Source organism: Anarrhichthys ocellatus, unplaced genomic scaffold (genome assembly GCF_004355925.1).
Source record: "Anarrhichthys ocellatus isolate YVR2014 unplaced genomic scaffold, GSC_Weel_1.0 scaffold4, whole genome shotgun sequence".
Classification (NCBI taxonomy): domain Eukaryota; kingdom Metazoa; phylum Chordata; class Actinopteri; order Perciformes; family Anarhichadidae; genus Anarrhichthys; species Anarrhichthys ocellatus.
Window position 1 is genome coordinate 15,098,991 of NW_022280034.1, and position 21,536 is coordinate 15,120,526.

General features: G+C 45.2%; 1 protein-coding gene across 10 annotated transcripts in view; it reads left to right on the forward strand.

Moving 5' to 3' along the window:
* The window catches only part of spag9b (sperm associated antigen 9b), a 32,747-nt gene extending 11,863 nt beyond the window's left edge, over positions 1-20,884 (forward strand). Inside the window, exons 5-31 of one of the 10 annotated variants that reach the window (XM_031843155.1) lie at positions 2,864-3,011; positions 6,152-6,179; positions 6,255-6,662; positions 6,768-6,861; positions 7,476-7,600; positions 8,142-8,199; positions 8,628-8,780; positions 8,906-8,960; positions 9,174-9,304; positions 10,816-10,872; positions 10,998-11,000; positions 12,421-12,597; positions 13,350-13,479; positions 13,639-13,728; positions 14,536-14,697; positions 14,820-14,991; positions 15,150-15,356; positions 15,949-16,105; positions 16,292-16,420; positions 16,507-16,587; positions 16,703-16,770; positions 16,876-17,024; positions 17,202-17,373; positions 17,468-17,581; positions 18,358-18,540; positions 18,828-18,959; positions 19,031-20,884. In XM_031843155.1, coding sequence (XP_031699015.1) covers positions 2,864-3,011; positions 6,152-6,179; positions 6,255-6,662; positions 6,768-6,861; positions 7,476-7,600; positions 8,142-8,199; positions 8,628-8,780; positions 8,906-8,960; positions 9,174-9,304; positions 10,816-10,872; positions 10,998-11,000; positions 12,421-12,597; positions 13,350-13,479; positions 13,639-13,728; positions 14,536-14,697; positions 14,820-14,991; positions 15,150-15,356; positions 15,949-16,105; positions 16,292-16,420; positions 16,507-16,587; positions 16,703-16,770; positions 16,876-17,024; positions 17,202-17,373; positions 17,468-17,581; positions 18,358-18,540; positions 18,828-18,959; positions 19,031-19,149 — 3,502 coding nt within the window. In that variant the 3' untranslated portion in view covers positions 19,150-20,884. Of the gene's footprint in view, positions 1-76; positions 905-2,863; positions 3,012-4,915; positions 5,000-6,151; positions 6,663-6,767; positions 6,862-7,475; positions 7,601-8,141; positions 8,200-8,627; positions 8,781-8,905; positions 8,961-9,173; positions 9,305-10,815; positions 10,873-10,997; positions 11,001-12,420; positions 12,598-13,349; positions 13,480-13,638; positions 13,729-14,535; positions 14,698-14,819; positions 14,992-15,149; positions 15,357-15,948; positions 16,106-16,291; positions 16,421-16,506; positions 16,588-16,702; positions 16,771-16,875; positions 17,025-17,201; positions 17,374-17,467; positions 17,582-18,357; positions 18,541-18,827; positions 18,960-19,030 lie in introns of those variants that run through there. The other 9 variants (XM_031843156.1, XM_031843158.1, XM_031843150.1 and 6 more) reach the window with 9 other exon arrangements.
* Positions 20,885-21,536: the final 652 nt, after the last annotated feature.

The window sequence follows — 21,536 nt, forward strand, 5'->3', positions numbered from 1 at the left end:
CACCCGAGACTGTTTCCCTTCCTCGTTCACGCTTCCTTTCCTCTGCCCCCCCCCCCCCCGTTAATGCAGACAACACTGCGAACCTCCCTCCCTCTTTCTCACACACATACGCACTTTTTGACCAGTCCCCCCTGTGTGGCAGCCAATAAGCTGCAGCCTGAGAAGAGGCACATGAAATGAGCTGCCTCAGCACCCAAAAGAGAGATTGGGTGGGGGGTTGCCATCAGAGTGAGAGAGGGAGAGCGTCGGAGTGTTCTAGACCAGCGGCAGTCGCATCTCGGCAGAGGAAAGGAAGCGTGAACGAGGAAGGGAAACAGTCTCGGGTGCTAGATGAAGACACTGGAGGAGAGGAGCTGCTGCCAGCCCCTCCCTTCTCTCTGTGGAGGATCCACTGCTCTGCTCCGTGTGCCGCCGCTCTGCTTTTCATCAATCACTGCTGCAGAAGCCACCAGGATTACTGTTTTGTGACCGCTGCTGTTTCTGCCTTTGACCCGCTGCTCTGCTGCTGACCGCTGGCTAGACGGATAAAGCATCTTTGACCTCCGCTGTACACATACTTACAGCAGTTATTAATGTCCAATCGGAGGTCCGCCAAGAATTTGGTGCTTCAGTGACCCCCCCCCCCCCCACACACACACGCACACACCTCTTCTGCTGCCATCGCCTGAGCCCCCCCACCTCCCCCAACCCACTGGTCCTGCATTGAGGCACCGGGCCATGATCTGGGGGGGGCCATGAGCCCCGGGTGTATGCTGCTGTTTGTTTTCGGCTTTGTCGGGGGAGCGGTGGTCATCAACTCTGCCGTGCTGGTCTCTCTGTCAGTGCTGCTGCTCGTTCACTACTCCGTCGCCACCGGCAGCTTACCTGCCCTGCCTTCCTTACCCTCCTTACCCAGAGCCAGCAGGTATAGTGTGTGTGTGTGTGTGTGTGTGTGTGTGTGTGTGTGTGTGTGTGTGCGCGCGCGCGCGTGTGTCTTAATGTATGATGAATGAATGTATCTTCCCCGCTGTGATCCGTGTCCTCCGTAGCACGCTGCCAGCTTGTAGCCATGCTGGCAGCGTGCTACGGAGCAGTGTTGCTGCCATGTGGGTGTGATATTGTCAGACAGTACCAGACTGCACTCTAAAAGTAGGTCAAGAGAGAGGGGGGGGACAGCAGAGTCATGTGTGGAAGACTACAGCACCTTTTTAGATATGTCACCACAGTTTATAGCCGTTTATGATTATTCTCGTGTTTTCCAAGATGAAATGGTAGTGGAGGACTGATGAATGAGCATGTTTATGTTTTTCTTCCTCACCCAAATAGTAAAAGGCAGCATTGGTTACCATCAGTGGCCTGCATGTGACCTCTTCCTCTCAATATGGTGGTGTGTCCATTGTTTTTGGGCTGCTGCTGGCCTGCTGCTCTTTTCAGTGGCAGCCATTGTTCTGCTGGACTGTACAATGTTATTTTCTTTCATACCTAGCCACTGGAGTGAGAATAGCTGCCGGTGTGTAACTGATCTGATGCAGTGGAGGGTGCAGGGTATTTATATCAATGCGTTTTTTTGCGTTGCTGAATATTATTAGACTTTCAGTGCTCGGTGTCGTTGTGAAATGGGAGCTTGAACACGAACACCTCCATGCAAGAGTGAGCTGGTGTTATTTATGAGAGCCGGAGAGGGTGACAGATATTTGTTCATAGTCAGTTCTTGGCTGACCTCCTAATACAACACACACGGCAGAATACATCTCCTCATGTCCCATGGAGACAGATACAAATGGGTTTGTGTTATTGCTTGAGCTAATAAGTGGGAGAGGATGGAGTTTATGAGGCAACCAGCTTTATTTCTCTTCCCATGTCGAGCTGACACCTCACCGCAAAGTCTCGACTCCGACCCGTCACGCAGTTTATCTTTTTCCTAACTGATTACATTATTCTGCTAATCTGCTTCCACTGCACCGTAAAATGGACGGTAAAGGCTGAAAAGGTTTAACTACCTGCCCATTTTAATTTAGCAAAATTAAATGTATCATCTGTCATTCAGGCTTTTGTGAAGTACAGTAGCTGTTGCACCAAACTTTCTTCATCGCTTCACACGAGAGCCTTTTCTAGCAAGTGTCTCTTTCTCTATAGGAACCTCATCACAACATGGAGAGGGAGGGTCAAAACATTCAGACCAATGAGAACTTGTCTAACCTGGTTTAGAGTTTAGAACATATCCCAGACGGTGCACTTTTAAATCGCACACTATAAATCACATGTTCTTGCACCATCTCCGTGCTTAAGGTCTCCTAACTCCCAAAGAGCGGCTGTAGGGATGGCGATGCTGTGCTGTCGGTCGGTTGGACAGTCCAGCACTTGTAGCATTTTGTTCCCAGACGATGTATCCTACTGACTTTGTTTGTCCCCCAGCGTTTCCTCAAGCTAGCGTCGTGATTTTTGACATTGCGGCTTCAAGTAAAACGTTCTGACTTCTATTGGATGGATAGCTTGGACATTTAGTACATGTATTTATATTCCCTTCAGAATGAATTGGAATACCTTCAGCAAAGCCCTAACTTTTCTATTTTGGAGCCATTGTCACACTCAATGTTTGTATTCGTCCAATATTTACTTTTATGATCAAACACCTGCAAGGCGAATGATGTCCCATCGGCCTCGGCTATGCTTTGTGTTTAGTGCTTATTAGCAAATGTTAGCATGCCAAACGAAGCTAGCGACCACGTTACGCTACACATTATATGTAAGCATTGTCATTGTTGGCACGGTGACATTAGCATTTAGCTCAAAGCACAGGCTCAGTCACTTGTGTTCTAATTTATTACAGAATTGCTCATTTCCCTTTTGAATCATCTCTCCTTCCTTATGTCCCTGTATCCAGAAAGGAGCGTCCCATCTCCATGGGCATATTCCAGCTCCCTGGGACTGATGGTATGACCTCTGACCTCCAGAGGGAACCTGTGGACACCCCTTCTGAGCCGTGGCGATTCAACAACCTTAGCCACCCGCGGTCCAACACCAGCCTCAAGGTACAACACGCAGCTCCACACATTGTGATGAATTTAAACTTTTTTTTCCCGTTACTGTCTGAAGTTGGCTTGTAGTGCTTCCCACGGATCGGACTAGTGACATCATCCCCAGCTCACTTAAAAAGAGGTTGTGGAAAAACAAACCGCAAACGCTCCCATACCAGGAAAACACCACAGAAAATGGTACATTTCTTTTCAGGGAGAAAGAATAGTTCAGTGTGACCAGAATGTTTAGCAGCCGCTTGTGTGTGTAACGGGGTGGCTTGGAGCCCAGCAAGCAGAGGAAGTGGTGCCATCCGGGGGCCTGCCTTTAACCTCAGGGGAGGGTTGGAAGGACAGAGTGTCTTCACATTGTTGCTGTTGGAAACCATGCTGCAAGCAAAGGCTCCATCATGAATATTAATGAGTGCCGAAGAAGTATTCATTTGCCGTTATTACGCTCGTACAGGGTCGGATGGGCGTTTTACAGCTGGCTTCATAGTTGGCAGCCAAAGTGGTTGATGAGTCCTGGAGTACAATATACATGTCGCAGTACTTCTTTCTCACACAACTTCTTCTCGGAGGCACCAGGCACCGTCGGTGCAGATATACAGCGGTGCCTTTGTGTTTGGTCCTCTGACTTGACATTTCCCAAAGATTTACAGTAAATGATCCACTCCCCCCTCACTGAGGGAAGTGGCATGTTTGTGCGTGTGAATGTTTTTGGAGGGTTGGGGGAGAGCCAGCTATTATCAGCAGAGCAGCAGTGGAGGGAAACTTCCCACCTATTGGCTGCTCAGTGCGTCCGTAGCAACAGTCAGTGGAATGAGTCCTAAGACCCAGAAACCAGGTCGGCATTTTTGCTCTTCTATTTCACGCCTTTTGGAGCCCATGTCTTTTTTTTTCTAACAGGTTTTTGGTTAGATGCCTTGGTTAGATAACTTGTGGTTAAAACAAGCTTAATAGATTTTAATGTATTGTTCTATGACATACTTCAGTCAATAGCAAAATGTGAAGCTTTTACATGTCTTAAAAAAGGCGGTTGCTACCAAGTGGCTAAATGAGACTACAAAACGTCATCACGCCCAGCACTGGTTCTCCTTTACGGTGGTGGCGTGAAGTCATGTGACCATCTAGTTCATTTATAGCTTAATGTTAGCTTTTCTGCCTATTGTATTCACGCTTTAAAATTCATAAAAGTGATGTGTAAGTATCATAACCTTCTGTTTGCCACAGAGTTTAATTTCCGCAATAATACAAAGGCCAAATAAAACCAAAAAAACATTGGATTTTAGTCGAGGGAACCAGTGCGATGCTAACTGCCGGGTTAGCCGACAAAAATAGATCATCTCTGCAGCACTCTATATAATGATGGCAGCATGCAGGTATAAAAAGGAAATAATCCCATCAGCGTTCAGAGAGCTGAACCAGACACAAGAAAAATAAACATATTAAAGAAAAAAACAGCTCATTCAATATCTGTGTTCAAGGTGACCGAGGGATCCTTCCGTACACATGCTTTGTTGATGTCCTGATTGATCCTGTTCCATCAGGCCCTCTGCTATTTATAGGACTGAAGCCGCCGGCATTAACGGATCAAAACAATGAAATCCTGCGTGCCACAAAGGGCTGCTTAGAACTAATGAAATGTTTGATTAGTGCTGGATATCCTGTTCATTTTCATTCATACGGCCTTACTGAGCCGGTCACCTTGTGTACTAGAAGAAGCCATAAATACAACACCTATCACTCCCTCTCATCGCTCTCTCAGTTCAGGCTTTGTTTTATGTTTCAGACCAGTGACTAAAGGAAAACAGTTGTTCTGTATAATATAATTAAATATGAACTTTTTAGTTTTTTGCTTGAAATAAGAAGGAATGAATGTTAGGAAATATGAATGAGCAAGGTCTTTAATATACCCTCAGTTTGAGGACCACTCCTCTCCAATCAGAGTGGAAGGGGAACGTTCGAAGGAGAATTTGCCCAATCGGGAGGCTGATCAGGACCAGGTAGACCTGCCTGTCACTCGTGGAGAAACTCGAACCAAACTGACCGAGTTTAGTGGTTGTTTTGCAGACGTGTCTGTGGTGTTATTAAATACAGCAATGCTAACATAAGGGCTGTATCTCACAGCTAATAGAAACTGCATGATGCTGACCTGTTCCCGTTTTGTATTTCAGTTTGTTTTGTGTCTTTTTTTTTTGGCATGTTTTAGTAGGAAAAGCAGATGTGTAAACAATAACCATAAAAAGACTGCCTTCCATTTAGGTGGTTATCAGTGGCTCATAACTTCTTATAACCGTCAGGATTTACATGCATATCTTAAAGGTAACGTGTAGGATTTAGGGGGATCTATTGGAAGAAATGGAATATAATATTCACAACTATCATCAATGTATAATCACCTGAAACGAATAATTGTTGTGATTTTGGTTATCTTAGAACGAGTCCTTCATATCTACACAGGGAACAGGTCCTCTTCACCGAGACCGTTACATTTCTACAGTAGCCCAGAAGGGACAAACCAAACACTCTAAAGAGAGACTTTCACTTAAAAAAAAATATATATTATCTATTTGTGACGTGAGCCGCAGAGTGCAACACCGTGATGACTCGCCGTCTTCGTTAGCGTCTTCGTTCTTGTAAAGGGAGGAGTTAGCTGAGGGGTGTTCGGTTGGTTGCAATCTGCAACCTCACCGCTAGATGCCACTAAATGCCACACACTGGCCCTCGAAGGCTGTTTTGACACTTCATCACAGTTTTGATTGTGGTTGTACATTAGATATGAGTTGTCTTCCGGTTGCATGGTGTGGTTCGGTTAGTGTTTGTGTTGGTTTGAGCTGCATGGCAAGCTGCACACTCTTTGACACAGTTGGTTTTAACATCTTTTATTTTTGACTTAGTTCTATTTAAAGAGAAGAAATGTACATTTATGTGTTAATGATGTTTGAAGATTCTAATAATCATTCAATTATAAACAATCATAGTTTATGCGGCTAACGCCTCTTTGCAGCTGGGAGGGGATTTATTTACAGCTTAAACTGCAGCGGGTTGATATTAATAAGCAAATAAACACGTATTGTTGACTTAATGAAGATCATAGTTTTGTCTTGTTTTTCCCTGGCTCTCTTCTTCTCCACTTCCTCTTCCTCCACCTTAAGGATGAATTGTCCGGTTTCAACCGCGGAGGCTCCAAGTCCAGTACGCCAGCCAACCAGGGAAGTATCTCCAAAAGTGGAACTCCTGTGTCCTCACAAGGTGGAGGCTCCAAGTCCAGTACGCCAGCCAACCAGGGAAGTGTCTCCAAAAGTGGAACTCCTGTGTCCTCACAAGGTGGAGGCTCCAAGTCCAACACCTCCATGTCCTCTCAGGGTGGTACCTCTGAATCCAACACCCCCACGTCTACACCCAGTGCTAACTCTCAGTCCACCATGCCGGTATTGCCTCGCGATGGAGCAGCCACGGGAATGAGTCCGGCGTCCAGCCTGGGTGGAGGGTCTGCCTCCGTCACACCCCTGTCCACTGCTGCCTCCGATGTTGCCACGGAGTCTGCGGAACGGGAAGTCTCAGACGGGCTCAACAAGAACCTGGACTGGAGCAGGGGAAAGCTAGAGAACAGTAAAAACATTGCGGCAGTGCAAGAGGGACAGCAGAGTCAGCATGGACGTGATGGTCAGGACTCTGCCTTTAAAACACATTTATCATGTTCATCCCCCTGTTTGAGTGTACTAGCTCGCTCATTCTTCTTCTTTTCCAAATCTCTGCTGGTTGTATTAGATGGAGCAGACAACCGGGAAAAGTCTGAGGTGCAGGCCATCATAGAGTCCACCCCTGAGCTGGATATGGACCTCGATGGCTTCAGAGGAGCAAGGTACAGGACTCGATCAGACGTTTTGTCATCATCTAACTATAAACCGAATCTCTCTCTGTGTCCTCGTATCCCGAGAACTGTTTCATCCGATCCGCTCAGCTCTTCACATGGAGTCCAGCATGTCGTCCACAGCGAGCCTCTACAGGCCGCGGCTCATTCACTGCAGTTTACTTTTGCTGCTGGATGCAGGAAATACAACCAAACTCTTCTTCATATATCTTCACATTTACTGTAAAATGTTAAAGGGTGAGGCTGGCATAGCTCTATATGTCCGAGAGACCCCCGTTTACCTCCTATTTAAACAATATCATGTCTCCCTCCCTCTCTATCACCGGCTAATTATTGTGTTCTTAATAGTTTGTGGACAGCAGTGGAGCTCTGTCACAGAGCAATAAACATATTCAGAATGACATCCCAAACTAATGTTACACGTTATAATTCCAGTTGGAATTGTTACCAAATTGTTTTAAAAGTGGCTTTTACATTTATTATGATGGCAATATTTTGCTAATTATCCATATTGCAATATCATTCCCCCTTCCTCTCGATGATCCTCATTTCCTCCCCTTTTTGTTTCACATCTCCTCCCCCGACCTCCTCCTCTCTCCGCCCAGCACACCAACTAAAGGTGGCATAGAGAATCTGGCCTTCGACCGCAACACCGACTCTCTGTTTGCGGAGCTGTCATCCGCAGGCAACGACCTGATAGGAGACGTGGACGATGGAGCCGACATGCTGGGTAAGAAGCCTCCCGGACTTGATGTTTGAATGTCATCAACGGCTTCACTTTCACAAACCGTTATAATCTCTGAATCGTCTCTTCCTTTGGCTGCCGGGGCTTGTTTCATCCTTTACAGATGAGTTCTCTGGTGTGTATCAATAGATTCCCCGAAGATCTCGTTACCAGCTCCTTATTCTCATCATGTCTGTCCTTGATTCTGTGTTCGGTTCCCTCTGTGACTTTCTGATGGATGTGCAGAATAGTGAATAGTGCTACTGTGTTGTGAAGCGCAGTACCACCATAGACTAGAGATTGAGTACACATGAGACTATTTAACTTACTCACAGTCTCATAAACCTCTTCCTGATTTGTTGCATAACCCTCAGACTACAACTTTCTAGGTAAGGCTGAGAACGATGTGTCACTGAGTAGGATAGACATAAGAACCACTTCTTTATTGATGAGATCTTTCAATAACATGTTTTATTTTCTCCTTTTATGATGGAGCACACGATGAGATGAAACGGTCTGTATTCACATTACGGGTGATCATTTTCAGGTATGGGTCGGGAAGTCGAACATCTCATCCATGAGAACGCCCAGCTGCTGGAAACCAAGTTAGTAATCAGTAGAACTTTCTTCTTTTCTTTTTTAAAGCCATCTTTGACTCAGTTTAACATCAAAAACAACACGTACATTTGAGTAACATTAAAAATGAAATAATAATAATAAAACATTTGCAAACACTTTTATTAAATCAAATATAAATCACGCGGCAGCAACTCGATGCATTATGTAGACGTAGTCAAGAGCGTCTGCTAAAGCTGAAACCAAGCATCAGAATGAGGAAGACTTGAGTGACTTTGAAAGTAACATGGTTGTTGCTCCCAGGCCGGCTGGTTTGAGTATTTCAGAAACGGCTGTTGGTCTGCATCTAGCTGCACTTTATTCTAAAGATTGATATTGTTGAGAAACAGGACAGTGCTGCCACCCTGTGTTTAGTGACGGTATCACATTTAGAATGTCCATGTGTATTTGTTTCCAGAAATGCTTTGAACGTGGTGAAAAATGACCTCATAGGACAAATAGACGAGCTGTCTTGTGAGAAGGAGGCCCTGCGAGGTGAGCTGGATGCCGTCACTCAGGCCAAGTCCAAACTGGAGGACAAGAACAAAGACTTAGAAGACGAACTGAAGAAGTGAGTTGGTTTGGCTTCAAAACGCATAAATACATGTCCGTATATACGTGTCCACATATTGCATTTGAGTATCTACTGTTTAAATGTGGTGGCGAAAGACTTAGCATTTGTGTGCTCTCTTGCAGGATTCGAGCAGAGCTTGAGGCCAAACAGAACGTCAAGAATGACAACGAGGATGATGTGAGTCCTTGATGTTTGTTTTGATCCGAGAGAGTGACACACCTGTATGGATTAGTGGCAGTAGAAGTTCGTTGAACCATTAGTGGTCCCTTTTTAAATAGCTCCATAGCCCTCATATTGATCATCTGAATTTAAATAAAATGCCTGTGTGTCATACATATTATGTGTATTGGAGAGTGATTTGGTGTTCTCATGCTGGTGTTGTGCCTGCAGAGCGATGTGCCCACAGCACAGAGGAAGCGCTTCACCAGGGTGGAGATGGCCAGAGTCCTGATGGAGAGGAACCAGTACAAGGAGAGGCTGATGGAGCTGCAGGAGGCCGTCAGATGGACAGAGATGATCCGGTAAGAGAGCAGCGACGGAGGCAAATGGTGGACAATATGAAGTACTCGAGGGCTGAACAAATGGACGGACATATCTAGTTTCAGTTTTTCTGATTTGTGGGCTCCATGGTATTAAAGAAGATTAGATTGCAGCAGTTCTAATGACTTTGTATCTGTTGTTTCTACATCCAGGTCTATTCAGCTACAGAGAAACATCACTGTAACGAGTTTTCTATAGAAGAAATAATCAATTTAGCTCACATTTATTACATCAGTGTATGCTGGACAGTAATAAATAGTATTCTCATATAATGATGACATTCAAAAGTGGAGTTGTATATAGTGTACAGTTGTATACAAGAAGTACTACTAGAAATATAATACTCCAAAAGTACTCCATTACAAATACAAGGCTTGAAATCAAATGATTACTAAAGTAAAAGCAAAAGTATTGGCATCAACCTGTACTCAAACTATCAAAAGTATCAAAAATAGAAGTACTGACTATGCAGAATGTCTCGTTGTATGTGTTATATTATTGTAGAATATGATATTATTCTCTTTTTATCAGTCACAAATACATGTAAGAGCATTTTAATGTTGTAGTTTGTCATTTTGGAGCCAATTTTAGATTTATATACTACTAGGTAGATTAGTAGTATTGCACTGCATCATATTAGATAAACATATGATTTTTTTTTTTTTTATGTTGAAAGCAACCAGTAACTAAAGCTGTCAGATAAATGTACGTGAGTAAAAGTACAATATTTTCCTCAGAAATGCAGTAGAAGTGGGAGGTAAAAGTATTTCAAAATTCTACTCGCAGTACTTAGTAAATGTACTTAATTACTTTCTACCACTGGATACGTAGTGGCTGCATACTGTCATGGTAGTAATGACAAAGTCAGACACTTTTTGATATCTAACTGATAGCATCTAATTGAGTTTTGAGTTCACAGTTTTAAGGTAGTAAGCCTAAACGAGGTGGTCTCAGTGTAATTGGTGGATTCTGATAACTGACGTGAGGCGATCACCTGGACGGCCTGTGCAGGAGAACACTTGTCTTGTTAAGTCTTTTCATGGACAGCAAAAAGACACAGCCCACAACTCCTTATCTTTTTCAAACATCAAAAATAATTCACAGAGTGATATTTATTCCCCCACAAAACCATCTTTGGCCAAGTGTAAGTAGTACGTGACTACTAGTGCTCAGAGCATATTACCCGGACAAAGCCAAGATTTCGTTTTTGTGTCGCCAGAGAATTGCACTCGTTGAAATAGAAACAATAAATCGTTCAGTCCTAATATTAAATCTGTGTGTCATCCTACACTGCTATGATTTGATCATGAAGTACCACTGCAATTGAATACCGTTGCCCGTTTCTTAACGCACCACCCACCAAGGGGAAATGCAACGCTGTACTATAGAAGCAAAATTTGTCCGACTACGGTTTCAAGTAGAAATGTAGGAACTGACTGTGAAGCTCCTTCTAAAGCATTCGGTTTGATTCAGAGTGAATTGTCTCTCTCAGGGCGTCAAAGGAGAACCCAGCTCTTCCAGAGAAGAAGAAATCCAGCCTCTGGCAGTTGTAAGCTCCTCTTTTCTTTTCACTTGAGCTCTCAAATACCAACCACAGTGTGACTGCTGTGTTATTGATGCGTTTCATTTTGCTTCTCTTTTGTATTCCATGTTGTGGGGTTGTTTTCCCTCCAGGATGTAGGTAAATCTTTGACATGTTAACGGTGTCTATCTTAACTGGCTTCCGATTGTTTTCCTCTTGAAAACAAACTCTTAACAGAGGAGAGCCAGCCAGGAGAGGGTGGCTCTGATCTCAGATCTGAGCTGCTGTACTGTCATGATTGTCTTTAATTCTTTATTAAAAGTTAACGGGTAATTTACACTATCTATGTTATTGTGTCTAATGGACTAATGGGGACAACAGAACACTTCAGATGGCAGCCGCTAATAGGGCTGGAATGTAATCGAGCAATTCTGCATCATCAATGTACGTGCACTAAAAGAGCTTCTTTTTACCACCGACCGTCTCAGATTGTTATTAAAGTATCTGACAACATTATGGGAAGAACCCCACAGAGAAATACTACGTGGACGCACATTGACAGTGAGGACTTTGCCTCGATCAATTACACTCCGGTCCGTTTAGCGGCAGCAGCAGCGCTCTCACTTAATACTGGACTTGTTTCACAAATTGTTCCCATTAGTTATTTGGAAACAAAAACATGAAAAATAGGATCTGGTTTAAAAAATACCGAAGTAATCGTTTTCTGTTGTAAACATCAAGCATGATAGAAGCTTTTGAGAGACCTGAGATTGGGGAAAAATGCACCTAGAGCAACCAAATTAGAAAGACCTAATCTCTGTGATGTGACCCCCGGCTCTCCTTCGTTGAGTTTCATAAGGAATGGGTTTGGTTTGGTTTGAAGGACATTGTTTGGGGCACGTTTTTGGCAAAGGGGTTTGGGACAAACTCTGATAAATCCACTATCTCTCCTGTTCTGTTTCTCCCTCTATATTCTTCCGTATTTTGTGATGTGTGTGTGCAGGAGGTGTGTGTGTGTGTGGGTGGGTGGGGGGGGGGGGGGGGGGTGGGGGGGGATGGAAGCAAGAGAAGATAATCCTTTATTAGTCCCACAGCGGGGAAATTTACAGCAAATACACTCAGAAAGATAAACTTACCAGAGCCTTTTTCTTATATTTAAGTTACAACTTGAAGTCTCTGCTATAAACGTATTTATTTGAAACATGCTTAGCAGCTGTTGCCGTGTATATAAACTGACAGATATAATGAGATAAATAGCGTGTGCTCTCACTGTAGAGTTAGGGGGAAGTGAAACGTGTCATTGTCCAGTTTTGCCCTGTGTTGTTGACTAATGTCCCAGTTGGTGCACAGTATTAACCCTGCACTCAAGCGTGCTCTGTTGCTTTGCTGTTTAGGAGACCTATTAATGTAATCAATGTCTGCTATCCGTATCAACTCTGGCGTGGTGTGTTGGCGTGGGAAAATTAACCTCAATTCTGCCGCTGGAGCTACTGCTTGTGTCCACCCCTCTATACGTTTGTCTGTGTGCTTCTTTCTTTTTGTCCCCTCCCCACTTCCCCGCCCTTACACTTCCAGTTTCAGCCGTTTGTTCAGCTCGTCGGGTGCGCCCAAGAAGCCTCTGATGGAGGCCCCGGTGAACGTCAAGTACAACGCACCCACCTCTCAGATTCAGCCGTCCGTCAAGAAGAGGAGCAGCACCCTGCAGCAGCTGCCCAGTGACAAGAGCAAAGCCTTCGATTTCCTCAATGAGGAGTAAGTCAGTCGGGGGGGGGGGGGGGGGGTGTGACTTCGTTGTGGTCTTGGACAAAATCAATTAAACACATCGGAAGCATTAAAGTCACAGAGAAATGAGTTCCCCACGTGGGTCCCTGCAGCAACTGATGATGCAACTCACTCCGGTCAACCAGACATGTTTAATTGGCGCGACTTGCAGAAATGTCTCCAACAACAATGACACTATCGGGGTACATTGGGTTTGGTAGACTTTGTCCATTAGGTACCTTTCATTGCTACGGTGTGTCAGGTGCGAGAAGATGATTCAAATCAAACACTTGAATTGAGCATGATAAAAATGATAATCATTTTGATTGCACATTTCGTCAAACTGGTCACACAGTAACTATCTCAGGGTGCTTTCACACCTGTAGTTGGGTTCATTTGGACCGGATCAGGTGGAGAAAAATGATATATTGTTGTTCTGTGGATTGGCTGACACACACTGTTTAATGGACTTAATAAACTGACAAAGTACAAAGATTCATGGATTTAAGCACAGCAGTTTTAACGACTCGGTTTGGCTGTTTGGTGAGCACCGGGGTTCCATTGACAGCTTTCACACCAGCCCGTAGGAACCGTACTAACAGGTCGGTCAGACCGGAGTTCGTTTTGACCGACCCAAAGGGCTTGGGTGTGAAAGCACCCTCTCTGTCGTTTTATTTTTCGCGGAAAACCCAACTGTCCAAAAATAGCCATCTTTGTCAGTGAGCCGCTGTTCTGTCCCACAGAGTGGCCACCGATAACGTGGTGTCCAGGCGGGAGCAGAAGAGGGCCCAGTACCAGCAGGTCAAAGCCCACGTTCAGAAGGAGGACGGCAGAGTGCAGGCTTACGGCTGGAGTCTGCCGAAGAAACACAAAGTAAGGAGATGAGCACAGACACTGGGGCAGTAGCCCTTCTTGTCTCCTGTTGTCACTACTACGTTTGTCTCTTCTTCTTCAGGTGACGGTAGAACTGTTGTGATGTTAACTGTAATAGAAAGGAGCTGTAATGCAGCGGTGCTGTTTGTTGTCTTTCAGTCCAACGGTGGTCAGACGGAGAGTAAGGTGAAGAATCTACCTGTTCCAGTCTTCCTCCGACCACTGGATGAGAAAGATGCTTCTGTGAAGGTATTGTTACTGGATAATAACTAATAACATACAAAATGTCTTGTCAGCTTTTGTCTTCAACATTTATGGGGCAGTGTGTAGCATTCAGGGGGATCTGTAGGCAGAAATGGAATATAATATAAACTTTGTTTTCTTTAGTGTATAATCACCTGAAACTAAGAATTGCTGTGTTGTTGTTACCTTACAATGAGACGGTTATATCTGCATACGGAGCAGCCCATGTTTCTACAGTCGCCCAGAACGGACAAACCAAACACTGGCTCGAGATAGGACCGCTCGCTTGTTTTGCTTCGGCCACCGTAGTTCTCCTACACGCTTGGCACATGGGAGAATTTTCAGTTGGTTGCAACCTGCAATCTCAAAAAACAAAGGGACAGTTCCCCCCCCAAAATCAAATCCTCTTACCTGCTGTCCTATTTATCAGTCTAAATGGTTTTGGTGTAAGTTACCAAGTGTTGGAGATATCGGCCGCAGAGATGTCTGCCTTCTCTCCAGTATAGTGCAACTAGATGGCACTCGGCTTGTGGTGCTCAAAGCGCCACAAAAGTTCTCTACATCGATGTCGCTCTCTAGAAGTCATGACTCGGTTACTCAAAAAATATCCACAGACCTTGTTGTGTGCAGTTTAATGTAGGATTGTAATTGTTGCCTACTCCTCGAGTAGCTGCATGCTCCCCTCTGCACGGTGATGTGTTTGGCGGTTCTAGTTCGGTAGAAAGAAAATAGTTCCTACTTTTAGCTCTGGTGCATGCTGTCGATGCAGTGATGCATCTCCTGCGTGTCTCATTGTATCTGTCTGTGCTCCAGCTGTGGTGTGCTGCTGGTGTGAACCTCTCCGGAGGTAAAACCAGAGACGGAGGTTCCATCGTTGGGGCCAGCGTGTTTTACAGTGACGTGCCTGGACCAGAGAGCCCGAAGAAGAAAATAGGATCTCAGAGCAGCCTGGATAAACTGGATCAAGACCTCAAAGTGCGCGCGCACACACACACACACACGGTCACGGACACACATACGGACACATGGTGATGAAGCTAACCCTATAATGAAATGCTAGATAATTCTCATCACACTTCTTTTGTTCATGGTTTCAGGAGCAGCAGAAGGAGTTGCGGCAGCACGACGAGTTGTCGTCGCTGGTTTGGATCTGCACCAGCACCGAGTCCACCACCAAAGCTGTGGTCATTGACGCCAACCAGGCTGGAAACATCCTGGAGAGCTTCTTCGTGTGTAACTCCCACGTCCTCTGCATCGCCAGTGTTCCAGGTCAGCGGACGAGTGCATCTGACGGCTGCGGCAAGAGAGAGATTTTATTACTGGCGTCTGTTTGCAACTGGCTCGCTCTGCATTCAGCGGCACAGAGAGGAGCTGCGAGGGAATGTCAGTGTCTCATTCATGATTTATGCGTGTGTGCTTTTATTTAGGTGCAAGAGAGACGGACTACCCAGCTGGTGAGGAAGTCGCTCCGAACGCCGAGACGGGACCGGCGGGTGACGCCGGCTCGCCGTCGACCGACAGCAGCTCGGCGTGTGGCGATGGCGTGCTGGGAGGCATCACCGTTGTGGGCTGTGAAGCAGAGGGAGCAGCAGCCGTTCCTCAGACAGCAGGCAGTCCAGGAGAAGGAGAAAGTGGTCAGAGATGTTTACTGTTTGATACCTTTTTTCCCCACCTGACATTAGCCTGTGTTCTCTGTGATCAGGACCAGTATTTATCTATTTATCTCAAAATGTATTCATGGGTTAAACAATAGATGTACATAATATAAAGTAGATCATTTGATTCAGCTCTATCCTGTCATGTTGTCTGCATTTGCACCTCCTCTTGCATGTAATGTGCACATTGCACGTGCAGTGAGGATCATTAAAAACAAGGGATTTGTCACCTTTCAACTACACCTCATGTTAACTCATGCATTCTTACAGGTGGGGAAAATCATTTCTGTAATCTCACCCAGTGTGGTGGAAAATATTCTGCAACAATATGAACATATCTCTTCAATACATCGATAAGTTTAAATTAATTAGTAATTAAATAATAAACCCACTGTGTGTGAATGCAGCTCGTTCTCACAAGTGAGGGAAGTTCTAAATCTGTCGTCGGAGCATCAACACACTAACTATTTCACCTATCTGGCACCTACAGTAATAAGGCTGAAATGACAGCATGAATGTTACTTCCACATAATAGCCTGCCCGGTTTACTAAGAGATGATCCTCTCTACAGAATCCCGACCAGCAGAGGAAGCCACCGAGGCGACGGAGGCCAGTGCGGGGCCTGCAGACCAAAGAGAGAGCCTGACGGGGGCCTACACCGAACACGTCTTCACTCATCCACTGGGAGCTCAACAGACAGCAGAGGCTCCAGCCAACTACTCTCAGAGGTAACACCGGGAGGCCCAATGTCGTTACGATTCAGTCTGTCCAATAAAAACGTGCAATTTCATCAGCACGACCATAAACAAAACCCCACTGAGCAACAACAATCAAAGCACTGTAAAAAACATTTATTTGTGTGATGGTAAATTATTATTACAAAGCATTAAACCTCTTTCTCTTTTTATGACCAGGGAGAGCGATCTATTGAAAGACGGCGTGAGTTCAAACCCCGACGTGGAGGAGCAGGACCTGATGAGAGAAGAGGCTCAGAAGATGAGCAGCGTCCTGCCCACCATGTGGCTGGGGGCGCAGAACGGATGGTAAGTGTCAACGTCGGCGTTGCCCCGGCGCACTGCACCGCAAGTCCAGAAAAACTGATGATGGGGAAACCTTTTTCTGATTGCAGTGTGTACGTCCACTCCTCCGTGGCCCAGTGGAAGAAGTGTCTCCATTCGATCAAGCTGAAGGACTCTGTGCTCGGCATAGTGTAAGTATGCTTGATCAGACGGTGGTCGTTTTACCGCCTCACTCTCATGCTGCTACTTTTTTTTTTTTTTTTTTTTCAAGCTGTGTTTCGGAAGCATTTGTTTCTCTTCCCACAGGCACGTGAAAGGCCGTGTACTGGTGGGTCTCTCTGATGGCACTTTAGCCATTTTCCACAGAGGAGTAGGTAAGGGAACACGAGTCCTTCTAAAACAAACAAAGTGATATCGACCGGATGTGTCATTTATCTGTAAATATAACCGTGCATCTTGACGTCCTTCGTGTGTGGCAGACGGACAGTGGGATCTGACCAACTACCATCTGTTAGACCTGGGGAGGCCGCACCACGCCATCCGCTGCATGACCATAGTACACGACAAGGTGTGGTGTGGCTACAGGAACAAGATCTATGTGGTGCAGCCCAAAGCCATGAAGATCGAGGTATGACCAGTCTTAACCCTCAGACATTTATTTGTATATTATATTAATTAGAGTTCTGCAGTAAACTGAAAGCATGTCACAATACAGCATCTCAAAACAATAAATGATCTGCCTTACTGGTTCGTTGATCAACGTCGCTCTAAAGTTGCTCCCTGCATATTTGGTTCCCCTTTGCAGAAGTCGTTTGACGCCCACCCTCGTAAGGACAGCCAGGTCCGTCAGCTGGCCTGGGACGGTGACGGCATCTGGGTGTCCATCAGACTGGACTCCACTCTCAGGCTGTTCCACGCTCACACCTTCCAACACCTTCAGGACGTCGACATCGAGCCCTACGTCAGCAAGATGCTGGGTCAGTTCAGCGCTTTCCTTGCAACGACAGACTCGTCAGGCGCAGACAGACTCTGAAGAATCAGCTCCGATTTTGTGTTCTTTTCTGTATGCAGGTACGGGGAAACTAGGTTTCTCATTTGTGAGGATCACGGCGCTCATGGTGTCAAGTAACCGGCTGTGGATCGGCACTGGAAACGGAGTCATCATCTCCATCCCTTTAACGGAGAGTGAGTTCGGGAGCTAGACTGGTATCTTTTTGTTTTTACAGGGATAAACTTCTGGTCCACACACACATTCACACTGTTTCTCTTGTTGCTGCCTATGTATTTGCAGTCCCTCATCACCACTATCGCTCCACATTTTGTAGTAATTCAAATATCTGGATAATTCAGATTGTTTAAAGTGGGGTTGTAGAAGTACCGAAACAGAAGCAAAGCAATGTACTGCTGTGGACAGCAGCAAAACCTGTTGTAGACACCTAAAAGAAAGGCCCACCTCAAATAATCAATATCAGTTTTAGTGTACGCTATATTTAGAGCAGTTTCCCTGCTTTACTCCCGTGTTCAATAAGGTAAAGTGACTCATAGCCAGTGGCGTCTTGTGGCTTTGAAGGGAGCATAGATGATATTAACGGCTTCAGTTCTCTGTCAGAACCTCTTATAACTTCCGTTTGTGATTAGAGTTTTGTGATATTCAGCGCCCTTGTAGTAATAATATAATACATGCAACAAGAATATCACATTAGGTCCACACGAAGTGCGTATTGAACATTGTCCAGAAGGTGGATTTGACAGACTGAGCGTTTTGTTCTGCCTCTTCAGTGTGTGTGTGTGTGTGTGTGTGTGTGTGTCTCTCTCTCTGTCTCTCTGTCTCTCTGTCTGTCTGTCTGTCTCTGTCTCTGTCTCTCTCTCTCTCTCGCTCTCTGTCTCTCTGTCTCTCTCTCTCTCTCTCTGTGTGTCTCTCTCTCTCTCTCTCTCTCTCCCCCCTTCCACCGCTCCGTTAGCAGCAAACAAGGTAACCAAGGCAGCGGCGAGCAACCATCCAGGAAGCGTGGTTCGTGTCTATGGCGACGACAGCAGTGACAAAGTGAGAGCCGGGACGTTTGTTCCGTACTGCTCCATGGCTCACGCTCAGCTCTGTTTCCACGGTCACAGAGACGCCGTCAAGTTCTTCACCGCCGTCCCAGGTAAACAAACCCGGCCGTTTCTTTACATCCCAGTGGTATTCATTAACTCTGCTGTCAAACATTTTAAGACCTCCCAAATATATCCTTTTGTACACTTGCAAAATGCGATGTGATTACACAATGTGAGATAATCTTCTCGTGTTATTAAATGCAGATTATAAACTAGTGAATCAGAGTGCTGCGGTCTCATTAAGAACACAGTATACAGACAAGATAAGGTCTGTCCCAGATGAACACAATCTGGACTCGTTTGGTGTTATTTACAGTTTGTGGCTCTGTGCTCTCAGGTCACGCAGTTCCATCTGCGTCCTGCGGAGCCGAGGCAGCAGGTGACAAGACGACAGATGCCGCAGCTCAGGAGGGAACCAAGTCCATGCTGGTGATGAGCGGAGGAGAAGGCTACATTGACTTCAGGATGGGTGAGTCTTGCTACATGTAGTGGATAAAACCGTCCAGAGACGGGCGTGACCGTCTCTCTGTATGTCTTCAGGTGACGAGGATGGCGAGGCGGAGGAGGGTGAGCAGCCCCCCGTCAAGCTGCAGCCCTTCCTGGCTAAAGCCGAGCGCAGCCACCTCATCATCTGGCAGGTCCTCGCCAGCGACGACTGAACTCTGACCTCGAGGCCCGATTTGCCTTTTCTCTCAAACGGGCCGCCGTGGATGGAGGAGTTAATGTGGACGACTCCCCTCTTCAGACGGAGTTTAATCAGCACTTTGTTTCTTCCTGAACGATAACGAGCAGAAACTGAGAGTACTCGGTGGTAAAGTGGACTAGAGCAGTGCAAACAGATTCACACAAACTGCATGTTGTTGTTATTTGTTCCTTTTGAAAAAAAATATATTTTTTGAATTTGAATCTGTTATAATGCCTCTTCTCTATCTTCTAATATCCTTTGAGGTAAAGCTGTTGTTGGATACAGAACGTTTTGTTCTATTTCTTCAGCAAATCTAATGAATTTTCCTGCTGACATTTCCGGGTTCCCTTCACTCAGTTCACTTGTTGTCTTGCTGTTGGAGTCGACATGAAGCTAAGTCGGTCAAACTGAATAATCACCTGCGAGCTCCCCTGTTGCCTCTAATAATGTAAGACTGGGGCGATCATGCGTGGGAGCAACTCATGAGCGCTCCTTGATGAATCCCAAATCCTATTTCATGTTCTTGTTGTTTTTTTTGGGGATTTTTCATCCTTTGAGAACTTTGCTTTTGATTGTATGCAAGACAAATTGAATTGATAGCTGGTTGTCTCCTGGTCAGGACTTGTTTAAGTCAAATGCAATACATCAGCTTCCTCTGGTCAGCACGGCCCGCATTGATCTTAACATTCAAGATGCAAGTCCCAGTTTCTGTCTCATGCGAGCTTCACCATATTTACATTCCAGTCACGGAGCAAAGCAGCCGACATTCTGAAAAATACATGTTCTGCAATGTTCTGATGAAGCCCAGAGGGTTGCCTAATAACACTTACCTCTGTGCTGATGATATTCCCCAAAAATATTCCATCTGCTGCATGATGGAAGAAAGACGTTTCACCTTCAGAACAGCAGTAAGTGTCGCTAAACACGCGGTTGACCTTCGCCATGTTGAGAGCCATTGAGAGGCAATGGAAATATTTGGCACCTTTGCCTTTCTAGATCCCCTGACTTTACATCTAGCGCCATCATCAGGTCAAAATATTATTGTGTCCAATACTTTCGTTTATGACCCAATCGCTGCAAAGCTAATGCCAATCCCATCAGCCTCTGCTGTGCTTTGTGTTTAGTGCTAATTAGCAAATGTTAGCATGCTAATCTAAGACGATTAACATTACCATGGTCAGTGTGAGCACATCGGCATGCTGACCTCAGCACTCAGCTCAGAGCACCACTGAGCTGCTAACGTGTCTTGTCATTATTTTTCAGAATATCAGCTCTGTGACTTGAATGTATTGATAACACGTTAGAGGCACAAAGTAACTCCGTGACTGACGGAATCCCGTTCACTGAACCCTTAATTATGGAATGAAAAGCAGCAGCAGCGGCTACCACCACGCGCTGTAAATCAGCCCGTCCTTGATGTCAGTTTTAGTTGCTGAACGATGTGTCGACCGCAGACTCGTATTTAATCCAATATATCACGAGGATGCTGTCGGTCCTCTGCTCTCAATCTGACAACCAGCTGGTAGACACTTTAAAACGAGGTATCGAGGCTTGAAAAGACTTGATTTACTCTGCTTTTCTAGTGTGACAAAGTATTTATTTTTCCTTGAAAGAATGTTTCTGCGCTTGCTACCAAAGTATAAAGAATTAAGGCCGGCTAGTTTCTCCACATGCTGAAACAATAACCGCGTCTCGCCTACTGTAGAGCAGCATGTTTGAGTCTGCTGCCTCCGTGCAGGTGAAATGCACGCTTTTTGTAACAGAAATCCCGGTGTATAGATACGATATATTTTTAGACTTTCATATTTTGGGAATTGACGTATTTTCAGGGTGTGAGAGAAGAGATTGAGCTGGACCCGTTATTATGAGAGGATTACGTAACACCGCCCCATTAATCCGTATCTTGATATTTAGAGGTCAGAATTCTAACATTGACACTTTTGGTTTTGCGGCGCTGCTTTAAGCAGAATATGTTACCTGAAGTTGTCCTGTTTATATGTTTATCCTGATGGCAAACTGATATTTTAAGTCTATTTTTATGAACTTTTTTTTGTTTTTGTTTGTCTTTTTAAACTGTACTCTGAGTACAGTGCACAAGATGTTCATTTGGTGTAAAATAAGAGTGTAATTCTGGCCTCTGTGTACCAGTACACTGCACTGGTATGCTCTTTGTTTTGTCCTCCTTTGTTTTGAACAGCAACCGAGGATGTCTGTCCTTAGCCTTAGTGTGTGTGTGTGTGTGTGTGTGTGTGTGTGTGTGTCCTCTCCGAGAGAGTGAAACGTTACTGCAGTTTAGCCATTTCAGTATTTATTTACAATGATTGAGCCTTTGCAATTCAGAATGTATCTTTGTCACACACA